Below are 17,449 nucleotides of genomic sequence, written 5' to 3'. Positions count from 1 at the left end.
TGATGAAAAACCGTATAATAGGAGACCTTTAAATACTTTTAGTGTTTCAAAATATTGAGAGCTAATACATTTTTAAGAATGATTCATTAAGTACAATCAAAAAGTGTTAAATAAAATATAATAAACTAACATTCTCTGGAATCTATTAATACAACACAATGCTTTTAACTTCAGCCATGCGGGAATGTGTAGTACAGCTGCATGCACTCAGATTATCGGTACATAGGGCCTAGTTGTATGAGGAAAATATCAGGACAAAAAAGCTGAAAGGAATTAAAGGAGTCTGTATACCTCTGTGGTTCTATTGACCATCATCTGGTTAGGACGCATTGAGAAAGGATAGGAATAGGATGTAGGGTTGTTAGGAAAGGGACTTGTCACAAAAATCACAGGGTACATTCAAAGGGACACACACATAGAAAACCAAAAGCACATTTGTGTACCAACAAACCATTCTGAGAGAAGCTCTGTACATTAATACTATCAAAGTCTTGAATTGAATTATGTATTTGTTTCTTTATTTATCTGTTTATTTATTTTTTGTTTTGTTTGTTTTTCAATAACAAATGTATTTCTTTAAAAAAAATATATATATATACTGTATATATGTTAATAATTTAGTTTTGGGGAGAAGGGGTGGGATTTAATAACTGTACAATTCTTCCCACCCCTTTTCGGATGTGTAATTAAGTAGGTCATTTGTTTATACATATAATTTAGAATCAGTAATATTTTTATATATCAATATGACAATGCTTAATTTTTTATTGTATAATAATTTTCATGTTACATTTTTGTATTATTGTTTTACACATTCGAAATAAATCTAATCAAATCAAAAAAATCAAAATCAATTGCAGGCAAATGAGTGCAGATGAAAAGTCAGATGAATTATTACACACTTAGTCCTGCTTCCTTCTTTTCCTCCTTCCCTCTCCCATTTTGTAATCGGAGAGGGCTTTCTGTTCTAACTCTTACTAATCTCTCTCTCCACTCCAATTTGACATTTCACATAGACCCTCCTTCTTCCTCCATTAGATTCTTCCTCGTCACTTTTCCTCACCTTGGACTGGACGTCAGCGTTGTGGTCGTTCTGCAGCAGCAGTGCGGCAGACTTGGTGTCGTCTTTGCGGGCTGCTATATGCAGGGCAGGGAGGCGGACCTTGCCCTTGGTGTCATGCTCCAACAGCAGGGAGACCACAGAGTCGTGGCCCTGCTGGAGCGCGATGGCCAGAGGAGTGAAACCATCCTGAAGGAGAAGACAAGCATAATCAAGATAGGTGAATACAATACATTTGAATAAAAGAAAAAAGGGAAATAGGGACATTCATTTACCTCAGTTGCAATGCTTTGGTTCCCTTCATTTTCCAACATGTATCGCACCACATCCAAGTGATTCTCCTGGGCTGCCATGTAGAGTGGAGTGAAGCCATTCTGTAGAGACAAACAGTTCATATGCACATACATGTAGGAGTGTAAGATCATATTCATGCTGTTGTTTTCCCTTATAGCTTTTGATCATTATGAAGCATCTCACCTGTGACTGAGTGTTGACATCTCCTCCTCTCTTCACCAGTAGTCTGACTACTTCTTCTTGTCCGGCCAATGCGGCAATATGGAGGGCAGTGTTTCCTTTCTGCAGAGAAAAAAAGGGTAACAGCTACCAGCCAAGTGTGCATCCTGTGTGGGCATAAACACTTTACTACAGCTACTTTAAAGTGATGTAGTATAAATGTGTGATGGTCACAGAAGCCTCTGTTAATATCCCCTCTTTAAAAAAACAATGATTCCCATTCTAAATATGCCAATGACTTGATCTCAGATATGTTATTATTATTATTATTATTATCAAAGGCTAAATTAATGTCGATCCAAGGACAGATTCTTTGGCGGCTGTTTGCTGTTGCTAGCTGTGAGATCACTGACACATTAGACCAAAGAGTCACATGAGGAAGAGCTTGCCAAGAAGTTTACCATCACTCTTATCCCTGTGCCTCCTTCCAGTAAATCTAGAATATTTAATAATAAAACTTCTTGCAGATATTAAGAGTTAATACATCTGATTTGAAAGCTGGGTAACACTTTCTATGATTCCCATGTCTATAATGCATTACAATATAAATGCAAAATAACTTTATGCGTTATAATACACCTATAATACTGTTTTATTGTATTTATAAGCACAAATTCATCTTCATAATGCTTTATAAGAAGAATCACAAGTTTCACAACACATTACAAAACATTTTATATGGACTTATATGGTAAAGTAACATAATAATTCATTACTGAATAATCATAGCATCAGTTGCAAGCCCATGTCTATAGTGTATACTATGGTTTTACAGTGCAGTACCTGATTGCAATTATTATATGGTATTATTTTTCAAATTATAGATATTATAACACACTATCCTCCCAGCAAAATATTAACAAATGAGTAATTATAAAGTTGATGATCATTTTCCTTGTTTTATAGTCACTATGAAACGATCTATAATGTGTTATGTGTGTTGTTATTAACAAGCAGTGTGTGTTAAAGGTGGGGTAGGTAAGTTTGAGAAACCGGCTCGAGATACACTTTTTGTTATATTCCATGGAATGCTCTTAACATCCCGATAGCAATGAATATCTGAAGTGCTTTGACAAAAAATCCATAAAAACATTTCATCTGTGGAAGCCGTAGTACTGTAAAAAGCACGACCAATCATCTGAGGCGGCCCGGCTAAAATAACTGGATGGCCTACCTGCCTGTCAGCCTTCCATCTGTGCACTAACTTATCTCGTGCACTAACTTATCTTTCTGTCAGCTATCACTTTCAACGCCGCCCCCCCCCCCCCCCCCTCCTTACTTTTTTCCACTTCGTCCCCCATGTATGGTTAGAGATTAAACTGTGATATGTTTGTATCTAGGAAGCTGGTAGAATACAACAACTATCAACTAACAGTCATATTTTGTGCACGTACCTTGGTGGGAGAGTCAACAGGTGCTCCTCTCTCCAACAGTTCCTCAACTAAGCCCTTGTGTCCTTCCTTTGCCGCCAGATGTAGTGCATTGAGACCATTCTAGGGGAAACAAATAATCAACATAAGACTTCTTGAAAACACATGTCAATGAATGATAGTGAGTAACTGAGGGGTGCTCATGGAATTGAACTACTGCATACTTTGTGAAGCCTACAGTATAATGTCAAGTTTCTGAAGTCTTGTGCTTCATAATTGTATTTCTTTTTTAATTATTTCTTTTCTTTATCACTTAAAAAACGTGGCTGATCTTTCCCTCATGCAGCTTCGAGGTGAGCATCACATTGAAGGCCTCTGATCCTTTAACCAGAGCTACAGGGTAGGAGCAGCAGAGCAGGAGAATAGAGTAAACCATTTTCACACTGACAGCTCCAAAACATATCAATTCACACAACACACAGGCTTAAACATATTTTCTCTGAGAAAGACATGTAAAAACACTCAGAAGAACGATTCACCTCATCCTCATCTTCTTCCATTCCGCGCTGTGTATCTCCGAAATTAAAAGAGGATCCAAAATTGGGACTTCGTTTTCATCCTGTCAATCTCTTTCTGTCTTTTTTCTTTCTGTTCCCTTCGTAAGTCTTTCTTCACTGTTTTCTATGTTTTTGCCTGTTTAATGGGGCTTGAAGCTGGATGTTGACCATCAACAGCAGTCATCTTCCCTCCTTGTTTGAATCCAAGCTTCTGGCTCGTTCTGCCTTCTTCTCCACGGCAGGCTCTACCAGTCGATTACAAGATGGGTAACAGACAAATGGCTCCTGGCTCTGAAAGCTCTTCCTGGCACTGATGTAAAAGACGAGCTGTTATGTTGCCTACACCACTATCATTGCCTCCTTCCTCCTCTTGCACACGTTCAACACATGCACACACCCAAATGATGCACACACTCATACACTCAGTCACTCTCTATCTCTCTCTGAGTTGCCAAATGCCAAACAGCCAAAGGGGTGTCAGGTTTCTGCAAAGTCACAGAGGATATGTTTGACACAACACACACACAAACATGGATACTCATATTGAGAAACTGCTGAAAATGTCAACCTTTCATAAAGGAAAAAAAGAGGGCATTCCTGAGAGGTAGTATCTAAGTAAATAATCTGGTCAAGTTCATAATATATACTGTATATGGTGTGGCATTATATGGTAACTATGAGAACCATCCTGTACAACAATAAAATACCTAAAAAGGTATTGATGTGTTTATTCAATTAATTATTTAGGAAAAGAAAATATAGCTTTTATTGCTTTATTAGCTCATTATCTCAACTCTCCAAAACCCAACTGTTTTTCATTTATGATTATATATAACAGAGAGAAGCAGCAAATATTAAAATTAGAAGATGAAATTAAAAAAAAAAGTCCAACATGTTCACATAAAAAAATATTTTACCAGTAAATCATTGAGAACTATCAGTAAAAATTAGTAAAACAATAAGTAAATGTTTTGAAATCGTTGGGATCATCATCATCATCATCATCATCATCATCATCATCATCATCATCATCATCACCATCATCATCCTCACCATCATCCCCTCCCCCACCTATCATCCAGTGTTGGGTGTGGTCATACTGAGCTGCAGACGCTTGTCATATTCCCTCTGAGAGTTTTTAATCAGGTTTATGAGATTGCAATGGGGATGCCTCTAATGTCATTACTTTAGTAGATCATAAATAACATTATACAGTCCCTCAGTCTATTTTCACTGTGGTGCAAACAGGCGAGAGATTAAACAACTTCAAATGTGAGACTAGACGCTCTGTGCTGCAGTAACGCCTGCAGAGAGTTGAGGTTCGGCTCCGTTCTGAAATGGAGGACTCTGACACAGCAAGAATGATGTAATCTTATTATAGGGTTTCAATCTCATTTCCCCATTATGTATTCCAACAGAGGGACAAGTAAAACCCACAACGGACACACACACACACACACACACACACACACACACACACACACACACACACACACACACACACACACACACACACACACACACACACACACACACACACACACACACACACACACACACACACACACACACACACACACACACACACACACACACACACACACACACACACACACACACACACACACTGCTCTAAATCTGCTTTTCCTCTGAGCTGTAAGTGAAAGCTTCATTTAGCTAATGGACGTTCAGCCCAACACAGTGATCCCTGGCATTTTGTAGTGCTTTCTGGCAGGAGTGAAACGGTTGAGCTCCGTCCAACGCAGATTAAGATTTACGCCCCTATGACCCTTGACCTTTTTTATAATCACTCATGGTAAAAAAAAAATGGTCACGTTTATTTGGTGTTGTTTCATAGGCCAATGGGGGAGTAATGTAAATGCGTGCAGATTAGAGAGTAATATCACTCACCAAGGATTAACATTAGGGTAGATTAGAGAAGAAGTCCAGCCTTTAATTGTGTCGACATGGAAATAAAACAGCTCACACACACATGCACACACACAAATGACACAGTTGTATGGGACAAAAACTCTCACACACGCAGATCATTTACAAAAAGATATTATATAAAAAACATGCTTGAGTATGCAATACCTTTCACTGGCTTGAGTTAGATTTATCAGTCAAGAATGTTTTTTATTTATCTTTGGACTTGGCAGATAGGGAAAGTATCTATTTTTCTCTCTCTCTATGTGTCCCTAACTTGGACAGCTCTCTTCTCTTGGCGCGCGACTTTGGCCTTGGCCACCCTGTCGCTGCTTTCTAAGATCTGACGCATAAGTGAGCAATGAACACACCGCCACGGGCAACACAGGAATCCTGTATGACTTTCCAGCGTCTCCCACTGTCTTTGAGTCCACACATGATATTACTATTGATCTATTCTATGTACAACTTTGATACAAACATGTAAGGTTCCATTGTTTAAAGTCATAGCAGATTAATTGATTGTTACATTTAAGATTTATATAATGTATGTTGTTGCTCTCAGCCCCAACTTTATGCTGACAGTACCTTTATAGATAATGGTTCAGAAATTGTGTAGAGTGCTTTTCCACATGACTCGGATCAACTCATTTGCTTGAGAGCAATTCTGCCGCTTACCGCTGTTAATATGATACTTTTGAATCACCATCTAGCCTCCCATTACTAAGGTTGGGTTGGAAATTGGTTTCTCCTTGAGTTATCATTAAGGTTAAAATGCCATAAAAATCTGGGGAAAATCTCATAACCACTTTCAGGATGCTCATAACACGGTGTGGAGAAACCAACCCCTTAGCTGCCATCAACACAACACATTAATATGGTTATTAATATTAATCGTTTCAGAAACAAGTACAGTCATACAGATTCGCCAGGGAGTAACATCAACTTAAACTGTTTAAAATCAAGCCTTGACAGCAGATCAATAAACAAGTGACCATGATAACATTAAAACAGTTGTTTGACAGTGTATAAGTCAACAGGTAATCAGATCCAGTTTCACTGTCTGTCACAGTCAAACAAACTGCTGAACAACATGCTGGAGGAGGGGTTTAAGCACTCGACTTGTAAGAATGTGTGTGTGTATGCCTTTAAGCTTATGTATGCATTTAAGCATGTCAGAAACTGTTTCTTTACATTCATGAAATTGGCCAATTGACTTATTGGATTACACTAACAAGAAATATTCGTTCAGGAATATGTGTAGGCCCAAGCCTTGAATTGAAGGTCAATAAAGCTTGTGGATGTAGTTTATCAGAAACAGAAAGACATTTAAGAAAATGTCACTTGTATTTTGGGCACTTTATACGGGCTCAAATGTGATCATCTGACCCCTGACAGATACTATGAAGGGCAGGGCTCTCCTGTTGCAGGGAGGGTCCTCTGTGTGTGTGTGTGTGTGTGTGTGTGTGTGTGTGTGTGTGTGTGTGTGTGTGTGTGTGTGTGTGTGTGTGTGTGTGTGTGTTTGAGAGAGAGAGAGAGAGAGAGAGGGTGTCAAATCACAGCACTGAATAGGGCTGTGTTTTGTTTTGTTTTTGTATACTAAACAAAACCCATGAACCCATGACAACAATTAGAGCTATGAGTGGGAGGATGCTACTTCCTGTCTGCCAACCAATTACAGACCAGTGTATAAATAATTTCTATAAAAAAAACAAAGGCACACAAACACACAGACTCACGTACTGAAAGCACACTCCACGTGCTGTTTTAAGCTACTTTGTGACTTCTGTAAATCACATTGACATGGACAGGGCAGGTGGGGTGTAGAGGGTTCTAGGGGGAAGTATTTTGCACCCTTTTAAATCCCTCCTGCTCAGTGGAATGTGGGTGAGGGATGGTGGGAGCAGCTGTCAGAGTAGGCCCTTCAAATACAGCGGAGACTCCAGGACAGAATGAGTTTAGTGGACGGGAGTAGTAGTGGCTGTGAGGGGGGTTACGATCTTGTGAGGGCAGCCTAGCAGTTTAAAGAATGCACTGACCCAGCTCTGTTGTGTGATGCACGTGACACAGCAGAGGAGAGGTTAGACCATCAGGTCTGACCGACAGGCCAGTTAACAGCTTTGACCTACATCTGAGACGGCAGCATTTGCTGTGTGTAACTGTGGTCAATAGACCATTAAACAGAATACATGTTTGATGTGCCAAATGTAGCTGTATTTATTATTTAGAACACAGTCAATAATGTAAAAAAAAGAAAAATGTTAAAATGGTTATTTTTCCATTTGGCGGAAACGTCATTGAGAAACACCCCATGACTTTGTGACCCTATAAGGTCCATGCATTTTGTTGCTCATCGCGGATTCGACATCAAACAGTGTAAGTGGTTTCAGAGAGAGAAAAGGCATTCAAGTTTTCTTACCTGGTTACAGGTGCTAATGTCTACTCCGTTTTTCAGGAAGTCCAGGACTTTGTCAATGTTCCCCGCTCTGGCAGCCCTCAGGAAACTGGTGTTACTGTCCGACTGGAGGGATGAAAACAGCAATTTAATACATAATAATCGAACAGAATTACAAGCTTCTTTTGCATGAGGTATAAAACTAATGAACTAACATTAAGGGTTATTTTCACAGTTTGGTTTTGTGTTTCTTTTTACATACCCTTCAAGTCAATTTATAAAGATAAAAGTATCTTGCTCTGGCTGTGCATGAAGGAGTGTATTTAATATAACATACTTATATAAATGGATTCACAGGATGCATGGAAGTAGGACTTCCTGCTTGCATCAATATTTATCCGAGTAAGCTTTTCTAAATGTAACCACCAGACACTAAGGCTGGACAAGCAGCTGCAACACACACACACACACAACCCACACACACTGTTTTCAATGTTTTGCCGCATTTATGTTGATGTACCTGCTGAATTTTAGGTTAACCTTAGTATGAGAGCTGACATGTTGATAGTAACAATGTAGTGAGAGCACATAACATTTTGAACCACAGAAGTAATCAAATAGATTATTTGAAATAATAATAAAGGAAAACACAAAATAAAATATTACATTACATTACATTGCATTTAGCTGACGCTTTAAACCAAAGCGACTTACAATAAGTTCGTTCGACCAACAAAGTACAAACTTGAAGATAACAGAATCATATAAGTACATATATGAATGGTGATATAAGTAAACAAGTAGGGTAAAATACAGATCACATTTTAAAGATGTCCAGGTCGAATCTAATATAAAGTCTGAGTTAATTTTCCCAAATAGTTTTTTGGACCAAAAAACACAAAAACAAAAAACAAACAATCAGTTTACTAGCACTTACAATACTGTACATACTGTGTATGTGCTAGTAAACTGATTGTTTTGTTTTTTTTACTCAAGAGATTAGGAATATTTAGTAGTTTTTCTCTGGATACGTCAATATCAACTAATAATGAACATTTACGCTTATGCTATTTATTAATAAAATGTATGGATCTACTGATCTAGTACACAATTGTCACAAAAGGTTTGCAAAGGAATACTGGCCGTATTGATTCAACAGTGTTGACAATGTTTTAGATTCTAGGGATAAGACTGCAGCGTGTCAATCAAACACAATCGGGTGTTAACTCGTAAGGTCAGCACAATCGAACTCTTCATCAGATGCCTGCAATGAGGCCACACCCCTGCAGAGGATCAAGTCAGACTCTTCACAAGCAATGTCACCATGACCAAGCTCACACAGGTACAAACGCTCCCCACAGCAAAGGGATTAATAACAACATGCTTTGTTGAACACTTCCTCAATGTAACAGAAAGCCTGAAAGCTCTCTCTCCACCTCTTACCAGTGAATCATCAACTTCAGATCCAGAGTCAGTTTTTACGTAGTAGTCAGTGTGATGTTTTAAATCGTTGTCACTCCCAGTGGTCTTCAAACCTTTTTCTGTTCCACAGGCCTTACATGTTGCTGCGTTTCCCATGGTAACAATCCAAATCGGTGTATAACTTCCAAGCGATAACCAAAAGCGGTGGCCTTTCTTCACTCACTCCGCTCACTGTATGGTCCAATGTTTGTAGTGTCTCACTTTGCGTCCTCAGGTAAAAGCCTCTCCTGCCCACTTCTTAACCACATCAATCCATTTTACAATCCATTAAATTGGTCCATGATGCCTGCCAAATCTCAATTACTTCCCTATTACCAACACTCTTTCCCCTCTCTCTGCTCTTGTATCCCCTAACCCTGTAAAAAGTCTTCTTAGTGTGGACTGAGTCTATCCAAGGCCCTATCTTGCCCACTATTCCTCTAGCTCTACCTTGACCCTCACTGTCTCTCCCGCCGTAGCTATTTTTACGATTCCAGACCCTCTCTCCAATGCAGACCACAACCCCTTGCTGTGTACCCTGGGTGGGGAACATGACAGCTGGTTTTGGTTCAGGCTGGAGACCCCATGGGCTGTGATGCTCTCCAGGAATGCTAAGGGTCATAATGGAGTGACAGAAGTTGAGCCTGAACACAGTCGTAATATCAGATCACACGGACCACTCAAATCATTTTTCACTATTACGGAATGTGTAAAATGTAAGGTATGCAGACATAGTTCAGATGTGCATGAGGCTTTATGAACACATGCCTTCATGGCTATAATTGCAGAATATTCTAGATGCTGGTTTATATTTCAGATAATATATCAGTATGTCTCTTTAGAATATAAATTCAAATGCACATTATAATAGACTTGCAAACGTGTATGTTTGTAAAGTCACATATGCTTTTGCTGTCTTGATCATTTCTTTGGAACACACCCCAAACAGAGATTGGATTGATTGGAAACCAGCTGTAATCTCTGTATCTGTGCTGGATTTGATCTGCAGTCGGTCATGTAATAGAGGATGCTGGATTACACACTGTATGGTGTATGTGCATTGGAGGAACACCAAATCTCTACTGGGCCATTAGCAGTCATAAGCAAAAATAATAGTAAAACAATAATTGACTCATTAAAACATAATTCTCTTACGAACTCTTTTCGCTACCTTTTTTTTTCTTTTTTCTCCTTGATGAACTTTAAACAATAACCAACATATTATTTTATCCTAAATATTACCAGACGGTTGCTCCGAACAAGGTCATGCCACCAGCATGTGACCACCTTACTGAGCGAGAGCTTTTTTTCTCGCATCTGTCATCTACTCCACATTCCTCCATGTCCCTCACAGTTCAAAACACATCATCTGAGAGGGCAGCAACCACAGCACTGTATGATCAACCACATCCACATCTGTGCAACCAGTACAACTCACACACAATGTCCTATGAAAGTATACTAATAAGCCAAAAAGAACGCGGGTTGTTAAAATGTTCGGAGAACACAAACTTGACACAATATACTTTTGACAGAGAATTATGTGCATTTTACCTGCTTCCTTCGCTCGGCTCTCTCACGGTGCCGTTTTCTCCTCTCCCTGGTTTTCTGTAGAGCTCTGTACTCTGGATTTGCCTCAAGCTCGCGAGCTTTCTTCAGATGGGCCGCAGCATGGGCCATGATGAATAAACCTTTCTACTTCTTTCCGTCTCAAAATAAAGTTTCACTAGGTCCTAAAGTTTCACTTTATTGACTTTCGTCTTTTCGTGGAAAGTGGAACACTTAGTACCACATAATACACTTAACCTTTGCAGATACCAAAAAACTGTTTTTCTGTATGAATTTAAAAAAGTAGTTTACAAAATGCTGTTTAAAAACGGTGCCAATTTAAATGAAAAGGTAAAGTATCTGTATATCAATATTACAAGTTGAACATAAACCCACCTATAGATTACTTTTCATCTAAATCTAAAAAGCAAAGATAATGAAGTGGCTCCATAAAATGATCCTGTCATCGTTCTCTTCTGAGGACAAAGTTCAGGAGGACAATCCGTCAAAGTCCCGCCACATCAAGCCCGAAAGCAGCTACTGGATTTCCAGAACCTCAAACAAACCACATTTGAAGGTCCACACATCCATAAATTCCAATTGTAATCAACCATTCACATGAATGGGAAAACACATGAGAGAGGAATATGACAACTGGGTAGAGTTTCTGAATAATGAGAGTAAGACCCAATCGCACACACCCACACCCACACGTACACTCAGGGAATGACCCAGTCCAGATGTACATGAAAACCCTACTCCATGCGAACAGATGTGACTACAAAGTGTGTGCGTGTGTGCGTGTACCGTATGTGTGAGTGTGTGTGTTTGTGTGCGTGAGAGTGCAGTCACAGTGTTTATTGTGTAAGGGCTTTATGGAGGCTGTAGTCTGCACCCAGCCAGAAGCCACAGCTACTCTCCCTTTCATAATTATAAAAACACATGGGTGAGAAGGGGGATGGGATGGGAGAGCAGGAAAAAACAAGTGGAACAAATAAGACTTTTAAAGCCATTGTGTAGATTATTCCAGTTCTGATGCCACTAGTGGTAGGATCATAAAATGTTCCCCCATGGCTCTGAGGGATACTGAGATAAAATGGCTAAAAGCGTTTTTTCTTCGACTTAGAAGATATATCAATAATATTCAATATTTAGTTGTCAACACTCTTTTCTGTTGATGAGTATCATTAAAAAAACAGACCTTAAATTACATAATATTTATTATCAATACTGTGGGAAATCCCCACAGGAGCAATTTTGGGGTGAAGTGTCTTGCCCAGGGACACAACGACATGTTGACTGCAGTGGGGTTTGAACCTGTTTGACCCCCTAATCCCAACACCAAGGCTCTAGCCACTGCACCACACGCCTCCTACATCACAGTGAATGTGAAGAAATTGTTATAATGTTGTTTGCAAAAGTAGAATTTCAGCAAAAGATTCAAAAGTAACTTTTAAGTAGACATCAAAGGCCTGTACGACGAAGCCAGATTTTCGCAGAGCGGGCTAACTACAGGGAAAACTCGGGTTTTCCGGTCCTACGACGCTGGTTCTCTTTTTAGCGGGCTAGATCTCCATGGTAACTTATGCTGAGCGGCTAACCTGGGGGGTATACTACGAAGCAGGATTTTCGTTTAGCAAGCTAACTTCTGGGATTTCCGGTCCTACGAAGCTGGTTCACTTTTTAGCGGGCTAGATAACTTATGCTGAGCAGCTAACCTCCTCCGGAGCAGGTTAGGTTGCAGGCTAAGAGATCAACTCAGTGAAAGCACCGCCTGCTGACCAATCAGAGCTCAGTGTGCGGAGTTTAAAGCGATCAAGCCATATTACAGGATAGAGGAAATGCCGTTGCAGGAAAGACGGCCGGCAAAAAAAAAGTGACTGTGTGAAAGTGAACATTAATAGAATATCACCTCCCATCTTCAGATCAATCTGACTATGATAAGATTAGCGTTAAGAAAGTGTACTTAAATATCTGCACAACATAAGTAACCGTATCAAAGCAACATTACACGACCGTCAGTGGCGGCGCCAGAGATTTTCTCTAGGGGGTGCTGTGGGGTAGCTTGACGTTTCATAGAGGGTGCTCAAACATTAAGGGTTTCCCATTAATGCACCAGCGCTACAGTTGAATTTTCTACTGCAACACTCCCCACGCACACACAGTTTACCCGCGACTGTTACAATGAAGGCTCGGTAATCAGCTCACGGCATAGGCCTATAGGTGTAATCAGGGGTAAAGTGCTATTTTTACAAGTGGGGAGTGGACCTCACCTCCTCTAGGAGGGTCCTCCCGGGTGGGGTCCCGGGAGATTTTTTTTTAAATATTGAAGTTAAAAGCATCAATCTGGTGCACTTAGAGAGCAAAATGAAGAGATCTATGGATACATCTCTCAACAGATTTTCTGTTTCTTTATAGATATTTTACAAATCACTCCCCTTTTAAAACAAACCGTTTGAGACCCACTGAGATAACTAGACTAAAGTTAACTATCTAAACACTGAGAGTCCTTTACTTCACCTGAGCTGAGTTTATCTGAGACTCAGTCTGACAGGAGGAGAGAGTTCTCCCTCCACCTTGTTGTTGAAAAAGCTCCTTATATCCGTTAGCTTGGCTAGCTAGCAACAGATGCTAACCACACCGATCTCCGGTAGATACCCACCGGTGCGCAAGCTCTCTCTCGCTCGCTTGCGCACGCACACAAAATGGCTCGTGACACACACACACACACACACACACACACACACACACACACACACACAGCAGAGCTTGAATGAAACACAGAGACCCAAGTAAGCTACTTGTACTCACGAGGCCTATTATGTGCATAATCCCTCTCGCTTTCAGGTGGTTTTGATTGAGTGTCCACACGTGGACGTTTAAGGACTAAAAACGATCCATTTGTCACTTTGCTGTTAGCAAATAATTTGGGGCTCCAGATAACAGGAAGTCACTCAAGTGTCACAAAGTAATTTAGCCTATGGGTAGGTAAAAAATCTAATGGGTGCTGGCCATTGGCCTAATCATATCACCTGTGTTGGCTTTATGTTTTTGGTCAAACATTTGTTTGTTTCACATTTGCATTGATGTAATCAATAATCTTTCTGATTTAATTTAATAAAAATCATAATAATAATTTTTCGGAAAAAAAACATATTTATAGGGGGTGCTTTGGCAATCCTGGGGGGTGCTTCAGCACCCCCTAGCTCCCCCCTGGCGCCGCCCCTGCATACAGTCCGCGGCACTGTGAGTGCAGACGTCGATGTGTCCCATTATCAGGCATATCTTGCCTCAAAACGATGCAGAGAAACTAGTCCATGCATTTGTTACTTCAAGGCTGGATTATTGTAACTCCTTATTATCAGGGTGTACAAAGAAGTCAGTCAAGTCGCTTCAGTTGATTCAAAATGCTGCAGCTTGTGTACTAACCAGAGTTAGGAAAAGGGACCACATTACTCCTGTTCTGGCTGCCTTACACTGGCTCCCTATAGAACACAGGATAGAATTAAAAATTCTTCTTCTCGCCTACAAAGCCCTTAATGGGCAGGCGCCATCTTACCTTAAAGAACTCATTATACCCTACTGTCCTACTAGGGCATTGCGTTCCAAGAATGCAGGGTTGTTGGTTGTTCCTAGAGTCTCTAAAAGTACAATGGGAGCCAGAGCCTTTTCTTATCAAGCTCCACTTTTGTGGAATCAGCTTCCAGTTTGTGTTCGGGCGGCAGACACCCTATCCGTTTTTAAGAGTGCGCTTAAGACCTTCCTTTTTGATAAAGCTTATAGTTAGGGCTGATTAGATTCAGCCCCTAGTTTTGCTGATATAGGCTTAGTTTGTCGGGGGACATCTTACTTCTTCCTTCTCTCTGTATATACCTTTGTACTCTCATGTTCCGATTAACCCAGCTTCCCCAAATTTCTTTCTTTTTGGTGTCTATATACGCCGGGATCCGGAGTCATGGATGATCCTGCGGTCCTGTGTCATGGATCGCGAGTCCTGGATCTTGAGTCGTGGCTGTGGTCCTGGATCATGAGTCCTGGATGGATATCCTCGTGGATTCATCTTCTTATTATACACACATGCATTTCCAAACATTTGGACTACCTATGTTGCAAATGTATTATCTTTTCAATTTACACACGGCATCTATTGCACGTCTGTCCGTCCTGGGAGAGGGATCCCTCCTCTGTTGCTCTCCCTGAGGTGTCTCCCATTTTTCCCTTTAAACTGTGGGTTTTCTCTGGAAGTTTTTCCTTGTACGATGTGAGGGTCTAAGGACAGAGGGTGTCGTATTGTCATACTGATATTCTGTACAAACTGTGAAGTCCACTGAGACAAATGTAACATTTGTGATATTGGGCTATATAAATAAACATTGATTGATTGCAAACATTGATTATCATTCATATCACATAATATCACATCATAATGTATCATATATTTCCTTATCTGAGTCAGCTTCTTGAGCCGTATCTGGCCGTTCAACACTCACAGTGTCACATACTGTATGCAGAAGTATTATTTAAGCAACACATTAAGTTGACGAAACACTCGAGTCAAATGTAATTAAAGTCAGATCCACTCGTGTCTTAGACGGGGCAGTGATATCATAAACCTGTTAATGTACGCATTCAAACACTTTCTCTTTTACCAGCTGTATTCAACTTGCAGGTGCAACTATGTTGCTTTTATCCTGGATAAAGTGTTTAAGTCATGGATGTTTAAAGTTTAACGTCTTCATATTTGTCTAATATTATCGTTAACTTTTCATTCAGGAAGTATGACGCTGCGCTGTTAGTGCGCTTCTCCATGTTTGTGATTGGTCAAATGTTGCTAACCCTGCCCCTTTTATGTGAACTCGCACACTTAATTAGATAGGACACGGCTGGCTTGAGCGATCCACTTGATAACCAGCGTCGTAGGACCGCTTAGCGAGAGCGCGTATGTTTTGGATTAGGCCAACCGGCTAACTCAAACATATCCAGGTTATGTTGAACCGGCTTCGTCGTACAGTCCTCAGGTATTGAGGGATGTAAACACAGGGCATAAAAGCAAAAAAGTTGATTAAATAAATTATTCAAATCGAAGTAGAGAATAGAAAGACGAGTAGAGAGACAGGGTTAACTCGGTTACAGGCTGTCCTTCAGTGAGCAGGACAGGAGACACCACTCGGTCCAGAGGGAGGTCAGTGAGCAGAGAACAGTGGTTCCCAGTCACCTGCCAGTCACAGGCTTCCCCCTGCATGGTGCCATAGTGGGTCAGTCTGAATCTCAACTGCGTTGGTACTGGTGTCTGATGGAATATGATTTGACGGCTCATGTGTATGTGCGTGTGTGTGTGTGTGTGTGTGTGTGTGTGTGTGTGTGTGTGTGTGTGTGTGTGTGTGTGTGTGTGTGTGTGTGTGTGTGTTTGTCCACCACCAGGGTGTCAAAGTCTCCCTCAGTCAATGCAGCTAATGTTAGGAGTTTTACATTTCAGCACCAGGGACAGGGGCACTATCTCACACTTCTATTTCTGTTCACACATTTTGCTTGATATGCTTCCACAGGCTCAGTTAACAGCAATAAAAACAACAACAACAATATATCTATCTGCTAGTTATGATGAATTGGACAAATCTGCTGAATCACTCTGCACTGTAATGCTGTCTAAAATGCTCTACTCTACTCCAGCCCGAGAGCTTCACTCAGCTCCATAATGATGCCGTTTGAACAGTGAGTGGATGAGATGTGCTCCTGCAGCACTCTCTGCTGGTTGAAAAGTGAAGATGGTTAAAGAGATCTGATTTAAAAATTTGAATAGAAGAAACAACGGAGCATTAGTACATCGATGATAACTGTTGAAAAAAAAATGAAATATATCAGCACATAGTTTATAAGTTCTTATTTCAACTTTTAAAGTAAACAACTGTACTGTTGTTCTTGAGTTTCAGCTTCAGTAGACACAATCTATAAGCTTATTGATCAGCATGGTAGTAACATTGTTACATCTTTGTGTGTGCACACAGACATTTCTTTATTAATACTATTCTACTAACTTGTCAGTGTCTATGCATTAGCAAGCAGATCAATGATCTCTATTGATCTTTTCCATCATGCACAATAGATAGTGAGGATTAGGAGAATATATTATTAGCTAAAGATGTGTGTGTGTGTGTGTGTGTGTGTGTGTGTGTGTGTGTGTGTGTGTGTCCATTTAGGAGTCAGATTACATTGAGAGGGTGCTCTAAAGAGAGTTGATGCAAGCTCTTGTTTCTCTTGTTTTAGTGGATCTTGTACGTGGGGAGGGCTTAATGGTCCTATTTTATAGATCCCAATGCTTTTATAAGGTCCATTAGGATCATATGATGCACGGATATCTAAGATGCAGAGACCAGAGTCATGAACCCTGCACCTTCCTGTTAATTTGCTTCAAACTTCCAACTGTGAGTAGATGCAAGGTTGGTGTATCTATTTTACCATGTGTGTGCTCAAACAAGTTTCACAAAATCCATGTTTTTTTCTTTGTCTTTTGTGATTTTCCAGCGAAACACACTGAGAATGCAAACATTCTGTATTCAGTGCTTGCTCTAAATTCTAACATCAAACAAAAGAAATGCACCAACAACAAAAAAAGAAA

The 17,449-nt window shown here is 40.2% G+C and overlaps 1 protein-coding gene across 8 annotated transcripts in view; it reads right to left on the bottom strand.

The window, feature by feature from the left end:
• Window positions 1-17,449, bottom strand: part of LOC307013998 (uncharacterized protein) — a 69,390-nt gene that overhangs the window by 41,979 nt on the left and 9,962 nt on the right. For 7 of the 8 annotated variants that reach the window (XM_079641654.1, XM_079641655.1, XM_079641658.1 and 4 more), the window contains exons 2-7: window positions 7,849-7,950; window positions 2,968-3,066; window positions 1,538-1,636; window positions 1,336-1,434; window positions 1,064-1,249; window positions 292-315 (exon numbers count right to left, since the gene is read on the bottom strand). In XM_079641654.1, the coding sequence (XP_079497780.1) occupies window positions 292-315; window positions 1,064-1,249; window positions 1,336-1,434; window positions 1,538-1,636; window positions 2,968-3,066; window positions 7,849-7,950 (609 nt within the window). Of the gene's footprint in view, window positions 1-291; window positions 316-1,063; window positions 1,250-1,335; window positions 1,435-1,537; window positions 1,637-2,967; window positions 3,067-3,482; window positions 3,960-7,848; window positions 7,951-17,449 lie in introns of those variants that run through there. The other variant, XM_079641660.1, reaches the window with a different exon arrangement.

The sequence above is a fragment of the Notothenia rossii genome (assembly GCF_949606895.1).
Source record: "Notothenia rossii genome assembly, chromosome: 1".
In the NCBI taxonomy this organism is placed as follows: domain Eukaryota; kingdom Metazoa; phylum Chordata; class Actinopteri; order Perciformes; family Nototheniidae; genus Notothenia; species Notothenia rossii.
This window is presented reverse-complemented; position numbering and strand designations above follow the sequence as displayed.